At 46.4% G+C, this 22,902-nt stretch overlaps 1 protein-coding gene across 2 annotated transcripts in view; it reads right to left on the reverse strand.

The window, feature by feature from the left end:
- CSDC2 (cold shock domain containing C2) overlaps positions 1-22,902 on the reverse strand; it is a 133,332-nt gene that overhangs the window by 69,071 nt on the left and 41,359 nt on the right. Inside the window, exon 2 of one of the 2 annotated variants that reach the window (XM_033929376.1) lies at positions 14,896-14,992. The exons of the other annotated variant lie outside the window; for it this stretch is intronic. Within the exon in view, the coding sequence (XP_033785267.1) occupies positions 14,896-14,899 (4 nt within the window). The 5' untranslated portion in view covers positions 14,900-14,992. The remainder of the gene's footprint in view (positions 1-14,895; positions 14,993-22,902) is intronic. 2 annotated transcript variants of the gene reach the window in all.

Below are 22,902 nucleotides of genomic sequence, written 5' to 3' on the forward strand. Positions count from 1 at the left end.
GCCATCACTGGTTTAAGATTCACATTTCTAATATTATTCAGTGGTTCACTGCAAATTATTTCCAGTGACACTGCCCTACAGAGCTCCATCTGAAGAGGCCTGACAAGCCTAGAGCTCTAATATAAGATTTAAAGGTCACCTCAAAATGGGATGGTTGCACCAGATATTGGAGTTCCTTTCTATCCCAGCCCTGTAAACTGTGCCGAGCTCTACGATTGCGGAGAAGGTGCGGTATACAAACCTAAGGTTTAGTTTAGTTTAGTTTAGATAAATATAGTAGCTTATTTTCAATTCTGCATTTCTAACTTTAGGCTTGAAAGTGGTTTTTCTTAACTGCTGGTGAAATGGATGATTTAGGGTCTCTTCCTTGCATTCCCTGCTCTTCTTATCTGAATAGTTGCTATGGCAACAGGAATGCCAAGTCTAACTGTTAGTTGAAATCTATCTTTGCGCCCGCTCACACCTCTGTGGATGAGCATTTTTCAAGACTTGGACACTGCATCAATCACTTTATGATCAGAATATTAACAGGTAACTTTAAAATCTAAGAATGTAAGATCTTTGAAATTAAAATGATGGAATATTTTGACATCCACTTGATAAGTCTTAACAGTAATCTGTTACTGAGTTTCCTATTATAAACCATAAAATTATACTGCTTTGTCACCTTCTGATTACATCTTTCTTTCCGTTTCTCATTCCATCCCCACCCCCAACATTTCCCTTGATACTGTCATTTGACTGCTTTTCATGTTTCACATATGAATTCTGATACAGTCATCTTTTCCTTAAATCCACCCTGAAGAATGTTCTGCTTTTGAAAGGTTGTCTAAAAAAATTTATTTAAGTTAGTCCAATAAAAAAGGGATCAACCGTTCTTTTTCTATTCCAGAGAAAAGGAAAATGGTAAAACCAGAGGGCATAATCTGAGGTTGAGGGGTGATAGACTCAAGCGTAATATTAGGAAATTCTTCTTTACAGAGAAGGTTATTGAAGCCTGGAATGTGTTCCCGAGGGAGGTGGTGGAGAGGGAAAACGGTGACAGAGCTCAACAAAGTGTGGGATGAACACAGAGGATCTCGAATCAGAAAATAATGTTCCAGCCACAGCCAGAATCCAGGAGCTAGATGAATAGCAACCATAACCTGCTGGGAGATAGAGAATACTGGAGATGCAGGAGGAGTCCCAGCCAGTAGGACCACCTGTTAATCAGTTTCTCTATCTCCGCCTGCTGGTAGATGTGGGCTATCTTATTGGTCTCTGGATTCATCTGCTGCTGTTGCTAAGGAATGGTATATATTGAAGAACTAAGGCCAGTACTGAGCAGACTTGCACAGTCTGTCAGTATATGGCCGTTTGGTTGAGGATGGGATGGGGGGGGGGGCTTCGATGGCTGGGATGGTTTAGATGGGCTGGAGTGAGCTGACAGAGACTTCAGTAGATGGAACCGAAGCAAAGTACTAGACAGAGCTTTGGGTTTCTGGCCCAGAAATAGCTAGGAAAAAGGAAAATTTAAATTAAATCAGTAATTTAAAGAGATGGTATGGTTGGGCAGACTGGATGGACCATTCGGGTCTTTATCTGCCATCATTTATTATGTTACTATGAGAGCGGAGGGCACTTCCAATCTAGAAAATATATACACATGTAATTGTTTACCGGTATGTAGCAGACCTCTCAGGTAACAGGGCTGATGGGGACCTAACAGGCCAGCACACAAGCCAAACTGTTCATGTATGTTACTAATAAGTACCAAACTCCTCCAAACCTTTGTTTCCCAATGCACACAGACAGGCAAGGGATCCACTAAATGCAGATTCTAATAGAAAAAAAAAAATAGGCATTCAGATATATTCACATTTAATACATTTTGGACAGTCCAATAATCTATGCCACAGAAAGGATAGCAAAAAATGAAGCAAATAGTCCATAAAACTGAAGCGAGATAGTTGCAAAAAGTATAAATTTCATAGATGTTTAGTCTTGTTTTCTTTCTTCTCATATATCTTTCAAACCTCCTTACAGACTGGACCGGTGTTACATTACTTATTCCCAGTAATGTGTCTTTTGTCTGCTTTAAAGTGATCAGCAGCCTCTCTTTTCTTCATCAGCCCTCCACAATTATAATCTAGCTTCTGGGTATAGATACACCCTAGACCAGTGGTCTCAAGCTCAAACCCTTTGCAAGGCCACATTTTGGATTTGGAAGGCCTCAGAAATGACAATTTTGCATGAGCTAAAACTCTTTATAATGTATAAATCTTCCCTTCTGGCTAAGTCTTAATAATAATATTGTCATTTATAGCTAAAGAGACATTTGATCAAGAAGGTAAAATTATGGTCATACCTGTTAATTTTCTTTCCTTTAGAAGCAGCAGATGAATCCAGAGACTAGTGGGTATAGCTCACATCGACCAGCAGGTGGAGATAGAGAACTGATTAACAGTTGGCCTTAAAGGCTGGTGTTCCTTCAGTTAATTCAGTTATGCACTTTGCCCAAGCACCCCGAAAGGAGAATGAGCAGCCACAAACTCCATTCCAGTAACAAATTTGTCTTTTTCTTCTGAATACCATTGATATTTTCCCTCTTTTTATTTTAATTGAATTGAAAATTTTTTTTTTTTTTTTTTTCAGTCCTGAAAGAATACACTTACCAACTATAGCCCCGGCTACCCTAATGACATAAACACCCTACACCGAGCCCGTGCACTTGGGGAGGGGCTCTGGATTCATCTGCTGCTTCTAAAGGAAAGAAAATTAACAGGTATGACCATAATTTTACCTTCCATAGCAAAGCAGCAGATGAATCCAGAGACTAGTGGGATGTAGCAAAGCAAACTCAAACTGGGTGGGACGCCAATGCCGCCTCCGCCAGCACTGCAGCGCCAAAACTCGCCTCTGAACGGGCCGCTACATCTAACCGATAATGCTTCGAAAAAGTATTCCCTGACGACCAAGTGGCCGCCCGGCAAATCTCCTCTAATGACATCCCCCCGGACTCCGCCCAAGATGTAGCCAAAGCCCGAGTGGAATGAGCATGAAGATGCTCCGGTACCTTCTTCCCTGATAACACATACGCCGAAGCAATAGCGTCCTTGACCCAACGCGCAATGGACGCTTTAGACGCCGCCATCCCTTTGTTTTTACCCGCGAACGCGACAAAGAGATGGTCCGACCGGCGAAAATCATTCGTCACCTCCAAATAATGGAGAAGCATACGGCGCACATCCAGTAGCCGTACCGACAAAAAACGCTTCCCCCAATCATCCTTCCTGAAGGATGGCAGGAACAAACTCTGGTTCACATGAAAGGACGAAACAACCTTAGGCAGGAAGGACGGCACCGTCCGCACCGTCACTCCAGTCTCCGAGAAACGCAAAAAGGGTTCCCTGCAAGAAAGCGCTTGCAGCTCCGATACTCGCCTTGCTGAAGCCATCGCTACCAAAAAAACTGTCTTTAGTGGGACATCTTTCAACGTGGCCGCTGACAGGGGCTCAAAAGGTGCCCCCTGCAATTTTCCAAGGACGAGCCTAAGGTTCCAAGTTGGACAAATTCGCTTAACCGGCGGCCTGATATGTTGAACCCCCTTGAGGAATCGCACCACGTCCGGCTGTGATGCGAGAGCCGAGCGAGCCACCCGGCCCCTGTAACAGGCAATGGCCGATACTTGAACCTTTAAAGAGTTATATGCTAACCCTTTTTCTACGCCCTCCTGCAGGAACGCAAGAATAGCCGGCAGAGCAGCATGGAAAGGCGCAATTCCGTGTCTTCCGCACCATGCCTCAAAGACTCTCCAGACCCTCGCATAAGAGGCTGACGTTGAAATCCTCTTAGCCTTAAGCAGGGTAGAAATCACCCGTTCAGAATAGCCCTTCTTTTTCAGCCTTGCCCTTTCAATAGCCAGGCCGTAAGACCAAAGCGGCCCGGATCTTCCATTAATATTGGACCCTGAGTTAGCAAGTCCGGAGTTACCTGGAACGCTACCTGCTCGCCTACCGACAGCAGCATCAGATCTGCGTACCACGGCCGCCGTGGCCAATCCGGAGCCACCAGGATTACTCTGCCTCGAAAGCGAGAGATGCGTTGCAACACCCGCCCTATCATGGGCCAAGGTGGGAATACATAAAGAAGGGAATTCGGAGGCCACGGGAGAGCTAATGCGTCCACCCCCTCCGATCCCTGATCCTTGCGTCGGCTGAAGAACCGAGGCACCTTCGCATTGCGGGAAGAGGCCATGAGATCCATCTCTGGCAACCCCCAACGACGGACTAGCAGGCCGAACGCTCGAGCCGACAACTCCCATTCTCCCGGATCGAGAAGAGTTCTGCTGAGGAAGTCCGCCTGCACGTTTTCGTGCCCTGCAATGTGTGCCGCCGACAGAAGCGGAACATGCAGCTCTGCCCATTGAAACAAATGTCTTGCCTCTTCGGCTAACTGCGGGCTCCGGGTCCCCCCTTGCCGATTGACATATGCGACTGCCGTGACACTGTCCGAAAAGATCCTGGTCGGCCTTTCGTGAACTAGGGCCTGAAGCGCCCGCAGCGCTAACCGGATCGCTCTTAACTCCAACAAGTTTATGGGCCATTGAGCCTCCTGGGAAGACCAAATTCCCTGCACCGACGTCTGCATGCACTGGGCTCCCCAGCCCTGCAGGCTGGCATCCGTTGTCACTACCACCCAATCCGGTGTGGCCAACGGCATGCCCCTCCAAAGATGCAAGTCCTGGAGCCACCAGCGCATGCTGTGAGCTGCTCGAGGACTCCACTGGAGACGCACATTGTAGTTCAGAGAAGCTGGAGACCAGCGAGAGAGCAGAGACTGCTGTAAGGGCCTCATGTGGCTCCGGGCCCAGGGAACCACCTCCAGAGTCGCCACCATGGAGCCCAGCACCTGTACATAATTCCAAACCCGAGGTCTGGGTGACCCGAGAAGGAGGCGAATTTGAGCCTGCAATTTCTCCCCCCGATCTCGGGGTAGAAACACCTTCCCCAGAGCCGTATCGAACTGTACCCCCAGATGCACCAAAGACTGCGATGGGGCCACAACACTCTTGGGAAAGTTGACAATCCACCCCAAAGACTGAAGGAGAGAGATCACTCTCTGCGTCACCGCCCAACTCTCCTGCCGGGACGAGGCGCGTATCAACCAATCGTCCAAGTAAGGGTGTACCCGAATCCCTTCTTTGCGTAGAAAAGCGGCTACTACCACCATGACCTTGGAAAAAGTGCGGGGGGCCGTCGCCAGGCCAAAGGGCATGGCCCGAAACTGGAAATGTTGGCCCAGAATCGCAAACCGCAGATACCTCTGGTGCGGAGGCCATATCGGAATATGGAGGTACGCCTCCTTGAGATCGAGAGACGTGAGGAACTCTCCTGGTCTTACCGCCGCAATCACCGAGCGCACCGTTTCCATTCGGAAATGGCGCACGCTGAGGAATCTGTTGACCCCTTTGAGATCCAGCACTGGTCTGAAGGACCCCCCCTTCTTTGGAACAATGAAGTACAGGGAATAAATACCGCGGCCTACCTCTTCCGGGGGCACCGGTACCACCGCCCCCAGCTCGAGCAGCCCCTGCAGTGTCCTGCGGACCTCGGCTCCCTTGGCCGCACCACGGCACGGGGACACCAAGAAAGAATCTACGACGGGAGCGGCGAATTCTAATTTGTACCCATCGCGAACAATGTCCAATACCCATTGGTCTGACGTGACTTTGGCCCACTCCGCCCGGAATGCCGAAAGCCGACCCCCTAAGGGCAGGGCGGAGGGAGCCAAGCCCCCGTCATTGTGGAGGGCGACTGGCTGGGGTACGGGCTGACTGCCCTGAAGAGGGTCTCGCCGTCCGAAAGGAACCTCTCTGCTGAAACCGAGGTCTCAAAGCAGAAAACGGGCCAGATGCAGACCTAGAAAAAGGCTTACCAGCCCTGGCCCGCCTAACATCCCGGAAACGCGGCCTAGACGATGCGGCCTTTACCGGGGGCCTAGCCCTGTCCTCCGGCAAACGCTGCGTTTTGGTATCCCCAAAATCCTTTACCAGTTTATCTAACTCTGCTCCAAACAATAAACCCCCTTTAAATGGGAGTCTCACCAGTCGGAGCTTGGATGCCGCATCGGCCGCCCAATGACGGAGCCACAAGGACCTGCGGGAAACCACAGATAGAGACATCTGCTTCGCAGACGCCCTAATAATATCATACAAGGAGTCCGCCAAATAAGCCAAGCCGGACTCCAAATCAGCCAGTTCCGAAGGGATAGAACCTCCAGACTCCAGCAAATTATCGGTCATCCCTTGTGACCACTGCAGACAAGCTCGCGCCGCGTAAGAACTGCATATTGCGGCCTGTAAGGTAACTGCAGCCACTTCAAAGGACATCTTTAGGGATGCCTCAACCTTTCTATCCTGTGCATCCCTAAGTGTCACGCCCCCTTCTACCGGCAAGGTAGTTCTTTTAGTCACCGCTGCCACCAGAGCGTCCACCTTAGGCAATCTAAACCTATCCAGTTCGGTCGGAACGACCGGATATAAGAGTCTCATGGCTCTTGCCACCCGCAAACTGGCCTCCGGCGCCTCCCATTGCGCCGAGATCAGCTCCTGCATGGCCTCATGGACCGGAAAGGCCTTAGACGGCCCACGGGTACCTGCCATCAAGGGGTTACCAGACCCCGTGGCATCCTCCTGAGCAATGTTCAAACTCTGCAAAGCTTTTGTAATAAAAGAAGAAAGCTCCTCTCTATGGAACAACCGGATAGCCGTAGGGTCATCCCCCTCCCTACCCGGGATACTCTCCGAGTCCCAATCCAAGAGCTCCCCTTCCTCCAATGACTCAGGCAGGGAGAAAGGAGATCTGGGCAACATATCCACTGCCTCCGCAGCCACTAGCCTGCGCTTCTTAGCCCCCTGTGACTGCCCCGGGGATCCTGTTGCCCCTGCCGTGGGTCTAGCGTCTGTCCCCTCCCCCCCCGTAGAGGTAGAGGGTACTGCAAGGGACCGCCCGGCCCCCAGCCCCGGCTGGGTAGGCTGCGAGCGCTGCAATTGAAATGCCTGATGGAGCAACAATACAAATTCGGGCGAAAATGCACCCCAGCTAAGAGGGACTCCCCCGCCCTGCTCCGAGCCGAGGGGAGGGGCCGCGCCGGCCTCCAGCGCTTTCGCCTGTTCCCCCGCCGCCTCACTCTTGTCCTCCATGGCCGAGTCTTGCAGCAACCCTGCATCGGCTCCGAGCGGCGGGGACATTGCGCAAGACTCCCGCACCCGGGACATGGCCGCCTCGCAAGCCGCCAAAAACGGGTCGTCTGCCTGTGCTTCCAAGCACCCGGCAGAACAAAGACCCGACCGTGTTCGGCGCTCCCCACAGCGCGAACACCGCTGACCAACTTCTTCAGCCATCCCCCCTCGGCCTGCCAAACAGCTCCGACGCGATTTTTTTTTTTTTTTTTTTTTACACACGCGGCGAACGCCGCCAAAAGACGACTCCGCCCCCCAAGACGCCCGGCACCCGGGAAACGCGACCACACTCAAAAAAGGCAAAGAAAACACTCACCCGGTCCGCCGCTTACCCCCGAAGCCAGGCACTCGTTGGTAAATGTACTGGAAGCCGAGTTAACCACTGCCCGGCTCAGTACTAGCAGGAAGGCTCTAAATTTTTTTTTTTTTTTTTTATACTGGAATGAAGAAGCCAGCCAATATCCTGCACCTGGAAAGAAACCCCTCTATCCAACGGAGGGGAGGGTGGAGCAGGGACCTGGGAGGGCCCAGGTGTACCTCCCAAAGCCGGCACCAATCAGCCAGGCACCCCCACCTACTGAAGAGAACTAGTCTCAACAGAGGAATCCTAACAGAACACCACTTCCATCTATCCTGCAGCAGGCAGAGACCAGGAGCTAGAAGTATAGCTCCCACCCTGCTGGGAGATAGAGCAAAACTGAATTAACTGAAGGAACACCAGCCTTTAAGGCCAACTGTTAATCAGTTCTCTATCTCCACCTGCTGGTCGATGTGAGCTATACCCACTAGTCTCTGGATTCATCTGCTGCTTTGCTATGGAAACTGTTTTATTTTACTTTTGCGATTATGATAAACATACCTAGGCCTCAAAATAGTACCTGGCATGCTGCATGTGGCCCCCGGGTCACGAGTTTGAGACTACTGCCCTAGATTCACTGCCCTCACTCTCTGGCAGGCAAGCAGATCTTCTGTGCTTCAACAGTCCTCACTCTCCAATGTTGTATAAAAACTCAGGGCTAGATTTAAAAAAAAAAAAAAAAAACCCTGTGTAAAAAAACCGACCGGCTGCTATCGCAGCTGTTATAGTAACAATTTTTAAAAAGCAAGTCATTGCCCAAAAAATGCTGATGCAAATAAGTCTGGCAGAGAGCAGCGAAGACTCGCTAAATTAGCATGTGCCCATCGCTAGTTATAATGATGGGCACATGCGCAGAATAAACGAAAAAAACCCACAAAAGTGGGAGAGAAGCCCAATATCTCCCACAGCCAACCAACACACAGCTCCCGACAGCGGGAGAGATGCCCAATGTCTCCCGCCACCAACCAACACCCCCCAACCCTCCTTCGGCAGCAGAAGAGTTGCCCAAGCTCTCCCGCCGCCACGTAACCCTCCCCCCGGTGCCTCCAATGACAGTTATAGTTAGTTATTTTATTTGATATACCACCATTATTAACAAAAAAAGTCAAATCAAAGTGGTTAACAATAGATAAAAATCAAAGGGAAATAATTAAAAAAACAACAATAAAATAAACATAATAGGGAAATGTATACTATACAATTAACAATACCAGATGCAAAATGACAATCAAGGGCAGGAAAGGTTTACAATATGACCCCCACCCTCTCCCCCTTATCTTATTTTCAAATGGCTGGCTGGAGGGATGCCTACTGTGACAGTTTTTCTACTTGCGAGACCAACAGGGTCGTATACATCATTCAGTGTCCGTGCCCCAAATTATATGTGGGTCCCATATCAAGAGCAATGCGGACACGTAAAGGAGAACACATTAGCAGAATACGCATCCAGAATTTAAAAGCCCCCCCCCTTGTGCAACATTGGCTTCTACACCAGCATACTATATCTAGTCTCAGTGGCGTACCAAGGGGGGGCGGAGGGGCAGTCCGCCCGGGTGCACACTCCAAGGAGGTGCAAAGCCGGCTGGATCCGGAACCTCAGCGCGGCTGCTGTACTTAGAGCAGAGCTGGCAGCCGCGATGAAGTGAACGAAGGTCCAACGATGACTGCGCCATCTACCGCCTCTATTCCGGCAGAGGTAAGTGATGTCAGGGGGGTGGACCGGCAGCCGCTGTCATCGCGGGATCTTGCCACAACTAACTGCATCTGCCGGCCCAGCCCCCACCGACGTCACTTACCTCTTCCATCTGGAGCAGAAGCAGTCATCGCGGGACCTTTGGGATGGAGAAAGAAAGGAGCATAGTAGGGCGGTGAAAGGAGGTCAGGGTGGTGTGGAGGGTGAGAAAGGGAGTCAGGGTGGTATGGAATCATGCTGAAGGGTGACAAAGGGGGGTCAGGGTGGTATGGAAGGGTGTGGAGGGTGACAAAGGGGGGTCAGGGTGGTATGGAAGGGTGTGTAGGGTGACAAAGGGGGGGTTAGGGTGGTATGGAAGGGTGTGGAGGGTGATAAAGGGGGGTCAGGGTGGTATGGAATCATGGTGAAGGGTGACAAAGGGGGTCAGGGTGGTATGGAATCATGGTGAAGGGTGACAAAGGGGTTCAGGGTGGTATGGAAGGGTGTGGAGGGTGACAAAGGGAGTTAGGGTGGTATGGAATCATGGTGGAGGGTGACAAAGGGGGGTCAGGGTGGTATGGAAGGGTGTGGAGGGTGACAAAGGGGGGGGTCAGGGTGGTATGGAATCATGGTGAAGGGTGATAAAGGGGGTCAGGGTGGTATGGAAGGGTGTGGAGGGTGAGAAAGGGAGTCAGGATGGTATAGAATCATGGTGGAGGGTGACAAAGGGGGGTCAGGGTGGTATGGAATCATGGTGAAGGGTGAGAAAGGGGGTTATGGTGGTATGGAAGCCTGGTGGAGGGAGAGAAAGGGGCAGATGCTGATGGAATTGCAGGGAAAGAGACATAAGGGGGAAGGATACTGCATGGAATTGGGTTGGAGGGAGAGAAAGGGAGCAGATGCTGATGGAAGTGGGAGGAAGGGAGAGGAGAGAGTGAAATGTCAGACCATGTGGGTGTGGGAGAGGGAAGGGAAGAAGAGGAGAGGAGAGATGCTAGACCACTGGAGGAGGGAAGAGAGGAAGATGGATGCCAGACTTATGGGGTGAAGGGAGACATGGAAGAGGGATGCATAAAGTTTCTAGAACGGGAATAGAAAGAGAGAAGATGCCATATAGAAGGGGCAGAGAGAGGGTAGACAGTGGATGAAAGGAAGAGAGTGACAAAAAGATGAGGAAAGCAGAAACCAGATTATACAAGGTAGAAAAAAATTCTATTTATTTTTTTGCTTTAGGTAAGATGCATAGCTGTTTCTGTGATATTGCATTGTATGCAGAGTCCAGCTTCTTGCTGCTTCAGTTTAACCTTTGTCTACGTATTTTTATTCTATCTCCCCATTTACAAAACTGTAGAGCGTTTTTTAGCGTTGGCATCTGAGCTGTTACCACCGTGGATAAAAACCACACTACAGTTATGTAAAAGGGAGAGGAGTTAGTTTGTGATTACATACTAGGCGAAGGTGTTTTCTGTGTTCTGTGTGCTTGAAAAGACATGGTTTTTTGTTAGGATTGATTGTGTAGATCTGTACTAGTCTGTCTTGTTTAGTTTTACAATGGGTTTATTGATGTACTGCTCACTGCATTATGTAAGATACTGCCTTTTCCTAGATATTCATGTGTGACATGTGGATTGTTACTTAAAATCATGTTTTTCATACAGATGGGGGGGGAAGTGTCAAAAAATGATGGGCCCCGGGTGTCACATATGCTAGGTACGCCACTGTCTAGTCTACAAGATTCTGTACTAGAAGTACCTGTTCTAGCCAGGGGAGGCAATCTAGCAGGGTATCTATGGAACAAAGGTGAATATATTAAACTCAACACCTTATTCCCTGCTGGTCTAAATAATGAGATCGAATGGCAGGCTTTTTTAACATCATAAACCTCACAGGTCTTTGTCTATTTGCTTACTGAGTTTTGCTGTGGTATCACAGCGTTTTTGCAGTACTTTCCATATGAACGCCTTTTGACCTTTTTCTGTAAATGTTTTTGTCCTGTTCCAGCCTCTGTATATGGGAATTTTTCACATAGTACCGTTTTGCCTTGTGCTCCTGTTGTCCTGTTTCAGCCACCGTACTACAGCAGAATTTCCTAGCTGGGAAGTAATTATGTTTGCAGCGCTAAAATCTCCATTTTAAAACTTTCAGTTGGCGTCCCTTGCCGCAGCAAACAGTGATGATAATTTTTTTCTTTAAAGCCTGTTCTGTATAGCTCTTGGGGTACCCTTTGGTTCTGCTTCAATTAATTCTGTTATATTTTGCATTTGAATGTTTGACAATTGTTCATTAATGTTAAAAAAATGTTTTGGTTTGTGTTTCAGAGACTGACACCCTGTATGTAAGACTTGTGTCTTATTAATCTTTTTTGTTTGGCTTCCTGATGAAGATGTGAAAAGTGGCACGTCAAGGCCAAAGAATTATAACTAAAGATAAGTTTTTCAACTTTATTTCATTACAACACACTGAAAAGTACCATCTGTTGTTAACTGGAAAGTACTGCAATGATTAGGTGGTGAGGTTTTGGGGGGAATTCATTCCCCTTTTTCCTCCATGTCTCTGAGCACTATCTTCCTTTATATAAAAATTAAATATATTAGTTAAAATATTTTTATTTTCTCATGTTGTTATTTTGATTTTTTCATGCTTCCTTCCAGAAGGAGTGTACATATATTTTTCCTCCATTTGTGTTTTTGTAAATGGGTCTCTGCCAGAGCCTCTAATGTAAATACACACTTCTTCCTCCATATTCACTGTGATAGGGGATTAATAGAACCGCAAATACAGAAAAACCGCAAATAACTTTTTCATATGTTATTCGCTGTTTTCTAATAAAAACCATCGTGAATATGGTGAAACCGCGAACAACATGGTGGGAGACCTGGCCTGTTCCTGAAGGAGAGGCAAAACACGGTGAAGAAAGTGCTGGGAATCAGCGATTTTCTCTGTAAACGTTTGGAATCAGCAATTTCTCTATGCAAGCTGATGTAATTTGGGGGGGGGGAGGAGCCAGAAAGCTAAAACCTATGAATAATCGAAACCGCGAATGCTGAAACCGTGAATACGGAGGGAGAAGTGTAAAATATAAATGCTCCAGCTGATGAGGACCCTCAAGCTATGTCAGCTGAAGACTTCCTCTGAAAGTGGTCAAAAATCCCTTTTACCAAGCTTGGCAGGCAGCAGCAATGTCCCTAAGCCACTTTGGAGGAAAGGCGGGAGAGGGGAGATTATGATAGAGATGTTTAAATACCGTACTTATGTGGTGTAAATGAACATGAGTCGAATCTCTTTCATTTAAAAGGAAGCTCTGAAATGAGAGGGCATAGGATGAAGTCAAGAGGCGATAGGCACAGGAGTAATCTAAGGAAATACTTTTATACAGAAAAGAGTGGTAGATGCATGGAACAGTCTTCCTGGAAGAAGTGGTGAGAGAGAGACTGTGTCTGATTTCAAGAAAGCCTGGGATAGGCATGTGGGATCTCTTGGAGAGAGAAAGAGATAATGGTTATTTCGGCTGGGCAGACTGGATGGGCCATTTGGCCTTTATCTGCCATCATGTTTCTATGTACAGTAAGTAAAAGAACATAAGAATTGCCATACTGGGACAGACCGAAGGTCCATGAAACCCAGTATCCTGTTTCTAACGGTAGCCAACTCAGATCCCAAGTACCTAATACAGAAGAATGTGTAAGCCCTAGGTCTAATGTATGGCCCAAATGTGTTGAGGATTGTAACATGTTGTTTCAGGCCTGTATCTGAAAAAATATCCTACAATCTGAAGCAGAAGAAGATGCTAAATCATCAACCTACATATTAAAATCCCCTACTATTAGTATATTTATAAACTGAATCATTATCTCTACAAGAGATTGATAGATGGAATCCCAAATCGCTGCTGACAGCCCCCGGAGGACAATAAAATACTACTATGTATACAGGAATAGAAAGTGCTACTTTAGCAATCAATACTTCATAGTAAGGCAAATGAAGAATATTAAATTTGTTTACTATGAACCTACTCTCAAACGGAATGGCTAATCTTCCATCCCTTTTTGTTATATGTGAAGAGTGTAAATAAGAAAAATCATCGGGGGCTGCCTGAAGTAAATAAACGTCTTCACCTTATTGTAACCAGATTTCTGTCAAACAAATAACACTCAAATTATATTCTTTAATAATATCATATACTAGGGAAGACTTCTGTTTCAGCGATCTACAATTTAATAAAGCCACATGGGCAGCGACTACCATGTTTCCCCAAAAATAAGCCCTAGCATGATTTTTAAAGATGCTCCTAATATAAGCCCTACCCCAAAAATAAGCCTTAGTTAAGATTGACCCCCACCAAATGTCCCCGACACTCCCCGACTCCATCCTTGACACTGGTGCTGCCTGATTTGCTGAAAAAAAATCAGACTCGTCAATTTAGCAACCCCCACCCCTGCTGCTTTAGGAGGCCTCGGAGCGGAGGTATGTCAGTCTCACGGTGGGAGGGAGGGATAGAAAGATGCTGCACAAAGGGATGGATGAGGGGGAGGAATGATGCTGCACATGGGGGGTTGGGGAGAAAGGAAAGAGGAAGAATTGGGGTGGAGGAAAGGAAGGGAGAGATGATTGTTGTACATGAAAAAAATAAGACATTCCCGAAAGTAAGCCCTAATGCATTTTTTTGACCCAAAATTAATATAAGACTGTATTATTTGGGGGGAAACACGATATATACAACCGATCCCCTTTCTGGTTTATTGAATGCTTTTATCTCAATTCAATTAACCCCATCATACCATCTCAACGGAGGAACCGGTCTTCTACCTACATAGAAAAAACTGTTTGGCAGTCTGTTACAGTTAGTTATTTAAATGAAATCCTTTCCAAACTGGCACATAAGTGTCCAAAAATTTCACCAGGGCCAGTGTTAAATGTGCTGTGGCCCAGGGAAGACATTTGGGAAGAGGCTCCCCAAACCCACAAGCAGTTTGAAATCTGCTTCAACTTCAGGAAGGCTTTATGTCCCCTATAGCATAGGGAAATTGAACTGTCTACACCACCCTAATGCAGGCCCTATCCTTCGCACAGGAAGATACCAATGAAGCAGATCTAGCAAAGGCTAAGGGTGGCCAGAAATGGTTGCTGAACTATGAATTTCCAGGAACAAGCAGTATTTAACTCTGCTCTTGGAAATACAAGAGTGTTATTGTTCAGGCGATCAGTGACTGCAGCACGGAGCCACTGATGCGATAGAGGGTATGTAATAATAATAATAATTTATTTCTTGTATACTGCTATACCAAAAAGTTTGAAGCGGTTCACAACAAAGGATAGCATACAGTCAATATTTAAAATACAAGATAAAAACAATCAATAAAAAGGATACATCAGGTAAAATCGATAAAGTTAAGACAGCTTAATTAGCGTAGGTGGGAACCATTAGACTACAACAGCAGATTCCGCTAGGAATGGCTCCCCATCGGCAGAAATAACCTGCTTGAGGTAGTTATGTGTTCAGCCTAATCTCAACCGTCTATCTGTTTGCACCCATTACCAGACAAACACACAGTCTGCCTCTGTACCTTCTATGGAGCCATCTTACCAGGATTTTCAAACAACTTTTTTCAAAATGTTTAATACAGTTTAGCTCTTATTACTGACCCATGATAAACTGATACCAAGACCTGGAGATACATGTTGGGACAAGAAACAGATGACGATCTTTGTTCCTCTCTTTTCTTAAAATGTATTGCAGCTTCTGTAACAAGAATTTTTAAATTGTAACTGCCTAAAATAAGGCAACCTGAAACTTGAAACAGAGGGTTAGGCAGGAACTGGGAGTCATGGGCTAATGAGGAACTCCCCCCCAAATAAAAACACAATTCTTCCTACTGTGGACATAACTTTGTAAAAGGAAGGACCAGTCCAAGACCTGACAGTACGAGGGTGGCAGCAGACTCAAAGGGGAATCCAAAAACACAAAAAGTAGAATTCTAGTTTCTGGAGATACAGGAAGTTTGCATAAAATATTTAAATTGTTTATTTCACAAAATTTAAATAGTAAAAACATATCAGGTACATAAAAGTCTGTGTCAGAAGTACTGGATACACAAAAGTGTTAACGGTAATGCAGCAGATGCTTTGTATGCACGCAGTGAAACAGGTGGACTCCTGTTGGGAAAAGACGACGGAGCTGAAGCTAATGGCTGTGCCCTAGAAAATCTGTTCCAGTTAATTGAGATAAGTGCTGTTGGGGTGTGGCCACCACTGGGTTCTGTAAGTCAAAGGCCCATTTCAAGACTTTTGCCTTAGAACTAAAAGACTATTTTCCTTCCCTAAGCCTGTGTAGTAACAGGGTTCAGGTTTCTGAACTAATAAAGAGGTTTTTGTTGCATCTTTCATGTGTGTCTTACTGTGTGTGCACCGACTTAACCTCAAAAATCCGCTCAGGCTATTACAAATGCCTAAATATTGTTATGTAAGACTGAACTCTGCCCAAGCTCCGTCCGTGTGTGTACATCCTCTTGTAAACATGCCAAATAAAGTGCACATTTGCATAACAACATTTAAGCAGACTTTTGGCATTTATATGTATATGTGTGTACATAAGCAAGTAATGTAGGGTGTGCTCTACTCTTTGGCTTTTCAGGCAAAATTTGAATTTCTGCTGGATATGGGATTTTTCCTAGCCAACAGTAAAATGTTGCCTTTTCAAGCTGCTCCTATAGGACCCAGGATTCATAATATGTTTCTAAGATTTAGGTTCTCTTGCAGATCTTCTAAAGCAGAGGATAAGATGGCCAGATTGATCTCAGAATTATTTAATTCTTCCCTATTACTAAAGAACTCTCCAGCAGTGTGGGAAGGCCATGAAGCATGTACATGTTAGAGAGAGGTAGGATTCTGCACTGGATTTTTTTTTTTTTTTTTTTGGGGGGGAGTAAGGGCTCCCTCCAAATTTCTGGTCCTGGGCTTTAGTCCCATCTTATTCATTGCTTCTGCCTGAAATTGTCTGTATGGTGTTTGTCTCTGGGGGTAGGACACAGGTGGACAAGGGTGGTGATATTTTAAGAATGCCCTACAGGTCTTTTTTGGATAGGATGCTAGCATTCCAAGCAAGTAAACAACAGTCCTGGTTGGGCAATTATATTAGCGGAACCATGCAATCTTACAGCACATGTCGAAAAGGGATTAAGATTGTACTATTTAGTAAATTCATTTCTTAACTGAAGTTTTAATAATAATTTTATACTGTCTATACTTTAGATAACATGTTGTACTTTTATTCTCAATACTTTGTACTTCACTGATTATCCAGTTTCTCTTCTGTGTAAACCGCCTAGAAGTCGCTTGATTGTTGGTGGTATAGAAGAATAAAGTTATGTTATGTTAGAAAACAAGAAAAAACTGATGTCACCTCTTCTTTCATTGTTCTGTAAACCTTTTATGAATATGCTGCGTTTTAGCATTTATATACTTGCATCAAATAAAAAATACTTAAAACAAACCAAAAAAAAAAAAATCTCTACTGGACTTTTAAAGTGCTCAAAACAAGCAGTGAAGGTGCTAAAACACAAACATCAGGGACACAAGTGTAAATCTTTTCTAAAAATAGATAAAACATATTTATTCAGGTATTATGCAATAACAGAAAACAAGCAAAACAGAAAACTCATTAAAACCCCAAACAGCTGTGTTTTGGCAATACTGTCTATATAAGGGGTATAAACAAAACTAAACCTACTTAATTCAGACACAGTCGTAGAACATATCAGCCAACTACAAAGTTGCTCATATGAATATAAAATCAATATCACTTTTTTTCCTGGTCCAAATACAAAGTTTCTGTGATGGCCAGGGATCTCTTTTCCAGTCAGAAGGAAAGGAGAAAAAGAGAAAAAGAAAAAGAGAGAAAGAAAAAGAGAAAAAGAAAAAGAGAAAGAAAGAGAAAAAGAAAAAGAAAAAGAGAAAGAGAAAGAAGCACTAAAAGGGTACAGAGGATGGGATCCTGTATCCTGTTCTGAGCTCTTTGGAGAGAACGAGATAGAAAACAAATTAAATAAATAATTATGATGGTGCATATCATGATTCATTAAAGGAGACACTAGAGTGGAAGACACCACCAACGAAAAAAATGCACAAAAACATAACATAATTATCTATTTATATACCACATAAGCCTTACAGTTCTAAGCAGTTTACAAGGAAATAGCAAATAACCCCCCCAACCCCTTTTACTAAACCGCGACAGCGGTTATTAGCACAGGGAGACGCGCTAAAAGCTCAGCGCTGCTCCCGATGCTCGCAGAGTTCCTATGAGCGCCGGGAGCAGCGCGGAGCATTTAGTGCAGCTCCCTAAGCTAATAACCACTATTGCAGGGGGAATTTGTAACATAGGGAATCAAAGAATGAAAGAATTGAAGAATTTTTAGTAACAGGGAGAGTTATTAAAAACAAAAAAAAAAAAACAGCCCACCCCTACTAGAGACTCCACTCCAAATCCCTCACCATCTCTGCTGAGAGAGAAAAATGCTTTGGAAGTTGGATCCATACCCATTCCTAGTACAAAATGTCACAGAGCTCCTCCTCCTCTTGCAATGCATCTGGGTCTCCCGGGAAACTGTCTCACCCCGCCCAAGCCCGCCCTCTTGCATATAGAACCCTTCACCTACAAGAGCTGAGCCACTCTGCACAGCTATGTTTATAAACAGAGCACTGCTGGCCCAGCGCCCTCCCCCTTCCCTCCAGCCCCTCTCTTCCCAGAACACAGGGCCTTCCATCCATTGTGCAATTCCAGAACACTGCAAAGACAGACAGACCAAGGGGAACTTGATAGTCTCCGGTCCCAAGGACAGCACCAATAGGCAGACACCAAGAATCCCTCTGCTCCAACTCTGCTCCACCACTCCAGAGTTTCTGGATCACTGTCCTACATCAATGAAGCACAGGTTTCAGTACCTGCACAACTGTGGAGGATGAGTAACAGGCAGCACTAGAATAGTTAAAAAGGGTGCTGCAAGTCAGGATGGAGGTGCATTGATAAAGCTATGTGTAGGGATATGAAGACTGAACAGCTGGGGTGCTAGAGGTATATAGGAAGCAGAGAGACATGCATTTTACGGCCTGGGATAATCAAGATTTTGTGCTCTGTACCTATGACTAGAGAATGACACAGGGAAAAAACTTTATCACCGTTCCCGCCCCCGTGAGCTCGTCCCTGTCCTCGCGAGCTCAGTCCCCATCCCCGCCTTGCAAACTGTCAGATCCCATCCGCACAAGCCTCGAATAGTTATGATTTTATACTGAACTTATTTTATTAAAGTATAAAGAGAGACAATATTCTGTACTAGTCTTTAAGCCCGTTATATTAACGGGTGCTAGAATAGATGTGTGTGTCTTTCTTTCTTTCTCTCTCTCTCTCCTTGGCCGCTTTCTGTCTCTCTCTTTCCTCGGCTGTCCACCATCACCCCTTGCCTGTTCCACCTGTCCAGCAGTAGGCCTTCTCCCTTCCTTTTACCTCCCCCTGTCCAGCAGCACTCCTTACCTGCTCCCCCTGTCCCTCTTCTCTGCTCCCCCTGTCCAGCAGCACTTCTTCCCTGCTCCCCTGTTCCTCTTCCCTGCTCCCCCTGTCCAGCAGCACGCCTTACTTTCTCCCCCTGACCCTCTTCCCTGCTCCCCCTGCCCAGCAGCACTCCTTACCTGCTTCCCCTGTCCAGCATGCGGCTCCTCTTCTTTAAAACAGCCTACCAGCTGTAACGAACCTCGCAGGCTGCTCTGCACCTCGGTAGCACGTTTCCTGTGACACGATACTGTGCATCAGAAGGAACGTGCTATCGAGGTGCACAGCGGCCTTCGAGGTTTGCTACAGCCGGCAATCAGAGATGGAGCAGCAGCGGTTGGTGAATTAGGGTGGAAGGGGGGAGTCGCCAGCGTGTCCCCTGCCTCCATGTTCTCCCTGCCTCTGTGTTTGAAAATCGAATTCTGCATGGAAGCACACCTCACTGAGGCAGGAAACATAAAACCCTAAGTGCGCATGCGCGCTTAGGGTTTTATTATAGAGGATTATTATTCTTCCCCATACACATATATACCAATCCCCATACCCCTTCCACAAACCCACCCAGCCAACCACATCTCCACCACATACGCACAACATCTACCCACCCCACACTCACCTACACACATCTTTTCACACCCAACCACAAATATATGTAGGTCTTATGTAAAATGTGACCCATTTTCTAACAAATCTACATGAAAGACGGGTTTAGACACCAAGAGAAACAACTTCTATCCTGTTCAAATTAGAATTCATCTTGCTTAAAATAAATGCCATGCTTTAGTTCAACAGAAAAGGAAATTGTGGGGTAGTAGATAGACTATTTATAGAGAAAAAAAAGATTTGTTCTCCCAAGCTGACAGTTTTATATTACTTAACAAATATAAATGACTCCCCCCCCCCCCCCGAGACGCGCCATACTGAAAGCTCCGGGGGAAGCTGTCCTCCTTTCCCTCGGTGCCGCTGTTGCGCTGAGGGGGGGGGGGGCGCGTCTGCTTCCGTCTCCTGCGTTCTCAGCGCTCCCTTCTGGAAGCAGCGACTCCGACCTTGCACGAAACCTCTTCAGCGGATCCCATTTGTTTAAATTAGCATGGCCCTCCCCCTTCTCCCTTCCCGCCGTGAGTTCGCGTGTGCAGCACTCTCCACACCTGCTTCGAGGCCTTGTACTGCCCTGATTTACTCTGGCACATCCCTGATGACATCATCAGAGACGCGGCAGAGCAAATCAGGGCAGTAGAAGGCCCCGAAGCAGCGTGTGTAGGTTGTTTGGAGTCGGCCCGCGAAGAAAGTAGCAGCTGGAGTTTTTTTTCTGCGCTTCCCTTCCCGCCCCTTGAGGTGTCGCCGCAGCTCCTCTCGATCCCCGCCAGCGTCGGAAGCCTTCTCCGACGCTGGTGCGGCTCGTGAGAGGAGCCGACAGGAGAGCACGATGTCTAGCGCTGGGGTCCAGTCCTTCCGGCGAGTGTAGGTAAGTGCTGGGGATTCGCGCATGCGCACTCCTGCGGCCACAGACCTACTATTATTATTAGGGTTTTTTTTTATATACCGCCTATCAAGGTTATCTAAGCGGTTTAACAATCAGGTACTCAAGCATTTTCCCTCTCTGTCCCAGTGGGCTCAAAAATCTATCTAACGTACCTGGGGCTATGGAGGACTAAGTGACTTGCCCAGGGTCACAAGGAGCAGCGCGGGGTTTGAACCCACAACCCCAGGGTGCTGAGGCTGTAGATCCAACCACTGCGCCACACACTACTGATCACGGAAGCACGCCAATAGGAGTATAGCTTTTCTATACTGTTCTCCCAGGGGAGCTCATAACGGTTTACAGAAATTTATTCAGGTACTCAAATATTTATCCTGTCTGTCCCAGTGGACCTAATGTACCTGGGGAAATGGGGGGATTAAGTGGCTTACCCAGGGTCACAAGGGTTTGAACCCACAAGCTCAGGATGCTGAGGCTCTAGCTTTAACCACTGCACCACACTCGCCACCAACTGGATCATATAGTTTTCTTATTAGTTGCTATGTGTGCTGCAAACTAACACCTGTTGCTAGGCTGTATTAAGGTCCTGGCAAAGTAGGCATAAGCCTAGGGCCCAAGTGTTTAGGGGGCTCTGTCAGATGTGCTCAGGACTTAGGAGGCTAGGACTGCCAACTATCTGGTTTTGTTTCAGGGCTCTAGAGACATTCATGTCCATAAGCTAGAATGCAAGCATGGACATTTTTTTACGAGTCCAAGCTTGAGTTTAAAATCTCCATCTGCAATTCTCCAATTCACTCCCTCCACCCTCTCTCCCTGTGTAAGTCTGCCCTGCCTACTTCACTAGCAGAAAAGTCTATGGACAGAATACAGCCAATGGAAAGGCTATGGGGTGGGAGCAGTGGAAGGCAGCTCTAGTCATAGAAAGGGAAGGTGCGAACTAGAGAATGACACGTGGACAAATTTTTCCCCATCCCCGCAGGAGCTCAATTTCCCAGACCCGTCCCCATGAGTTTTGTCGCTGTCCCTGCCCCATTCCTGTATGCTCTGCCTTAACCGCATAAGCCTCGAATACTTATGGTTTTAAAGCGTTTGAGGCTTGTGCAGATGAGGATGGAACTTGCAGGAATGGGGCAGGGACAGGAAAAGAACTCACGGGAATGGGATGGGAAAATGAGTCCCCGTGTCATTCTCTAGTGCACTGCAAACCAAGTGGGAGGGGAGAAAAAAAGTCTTGTGCTGTACAAATAAAGCTTCTGCTTGAGGTGGGAGAAAGAGTGCTAAGAAATAGAAACGGAAGGATGAGAGGAGAGAAAAAAGAAAGGCAGACTGAGAAAAAAGAGCTGTTGCCAGTTAGTTAGATGCCATCAACTGGCGTTCAAGTCCTAGTGACTTGATGAATTATAGATCTAGTCTAGTAAGGTCCTCCAGCATCATCCCCATGGTTGTTTTCAATATGACCAACCATCTGATTGCAGGTCGCCCTCTTTGCCTGGTTCCTTCAAATCTTCCCAAACATAATGTCCTTCTCCAATGATCTTTTTCTTGTCTGACCAAAATAAGACAGTCGTTAACTTTATCATTTGGGCTTCGAGTGACATAGCCGATTTGATCTCTTCCAGAATCAATTTGTTATTTCTTCTGAAGGTCCATATCATGCATAAAATCCTTCTCCAACATCAAAGCTCAAATGAATCAATCTTCTTTCTGTCTTGTTTCTGTAGTGTTCAGCTTTCACATCTGTAATTGACCACTGAGAAAATGAGTGCATGAACAAGTCTGATCTTCATTTGGAGTGTTATTTCCTTGCCTTTGAATACTTTGTGGAGAGTCTTCATTGAAGAGTGACCAAGTGCTATTCAGCAGAGTATTTCTTCCCTGCTCCTTTGTTTACAAAAGAGCTGTTGCCAATTGCAATAAATTTACATAATAATGAGCAGAACCCAGCAGTACGCAGCAGCATGAGAGAGAGAGAGCGAGAGAAAGACAGACAGAGCGAGAGAAAGAGAGAGCAAGAGAGAGAGCGAGCAAGAGAGAGAAAGCGAGCGAGAGAAAAGAGAGAGCGCGAGAGAAAGAGAAAGAAAGAAAGAGAGAGAGAAAGAAAGAAAGAGAAAGAAAGAAAGAAAGAAAGAGACAGAAGAGCACAGAAAGCCAGATGAGTTTGCGCATTTCTCTAATGGTGTCCGTCTCTTATGACTAGATTTTCCATTTGAAAATTTGGTCTGGATATGTGCACTGCTACAAAATGTGGTCATGTGCCTATAATGTTGAAGGAAATTTTCAATTTAGAGAATTTACCCAGGTAACTGAATACCTGGGCAAATTCCTTTGAAAACTATCTCAATAGGGTCTCCACTTGCTGATGGCAAGTTAGATTCTGAGCCCACTAGGTCCAGGGAAATGCCTACTATATTTGAATTTAACTTCATACCTGAAAAATAGGAGGTGGGGGGTGAAGTGACTTCCTAAGCCAGTGTATTGCAAACTGTGTGCCGCCCGAGATTTCAAGTGTGCCACGAGACACCGGGAAGGAGAGGCGCCGGCGCCAGCTGTCTGCCACAGGACATGCCTCTCACGGCGAGAGGCACATCCTGTAGGCTATCAGTCGGTGCCAGGACCTCTCCTCTCTGCA

This window comes from Geotrypetes seraphini, chromosome 2 (genome assembly GCF_902459505.1).
Source record: "Geotrypetes seraphini chromosome 2, aGeoSer1.1, whole genome shotgun sequence".
NCBI classification, from domain to species: domain Eukaryota; kingdom Metazoa; phylum Chordata; class Amphibia; order Gymnophiona; family Dermophiidae; genus Geotrypetes; species Geotrypetes seraphini.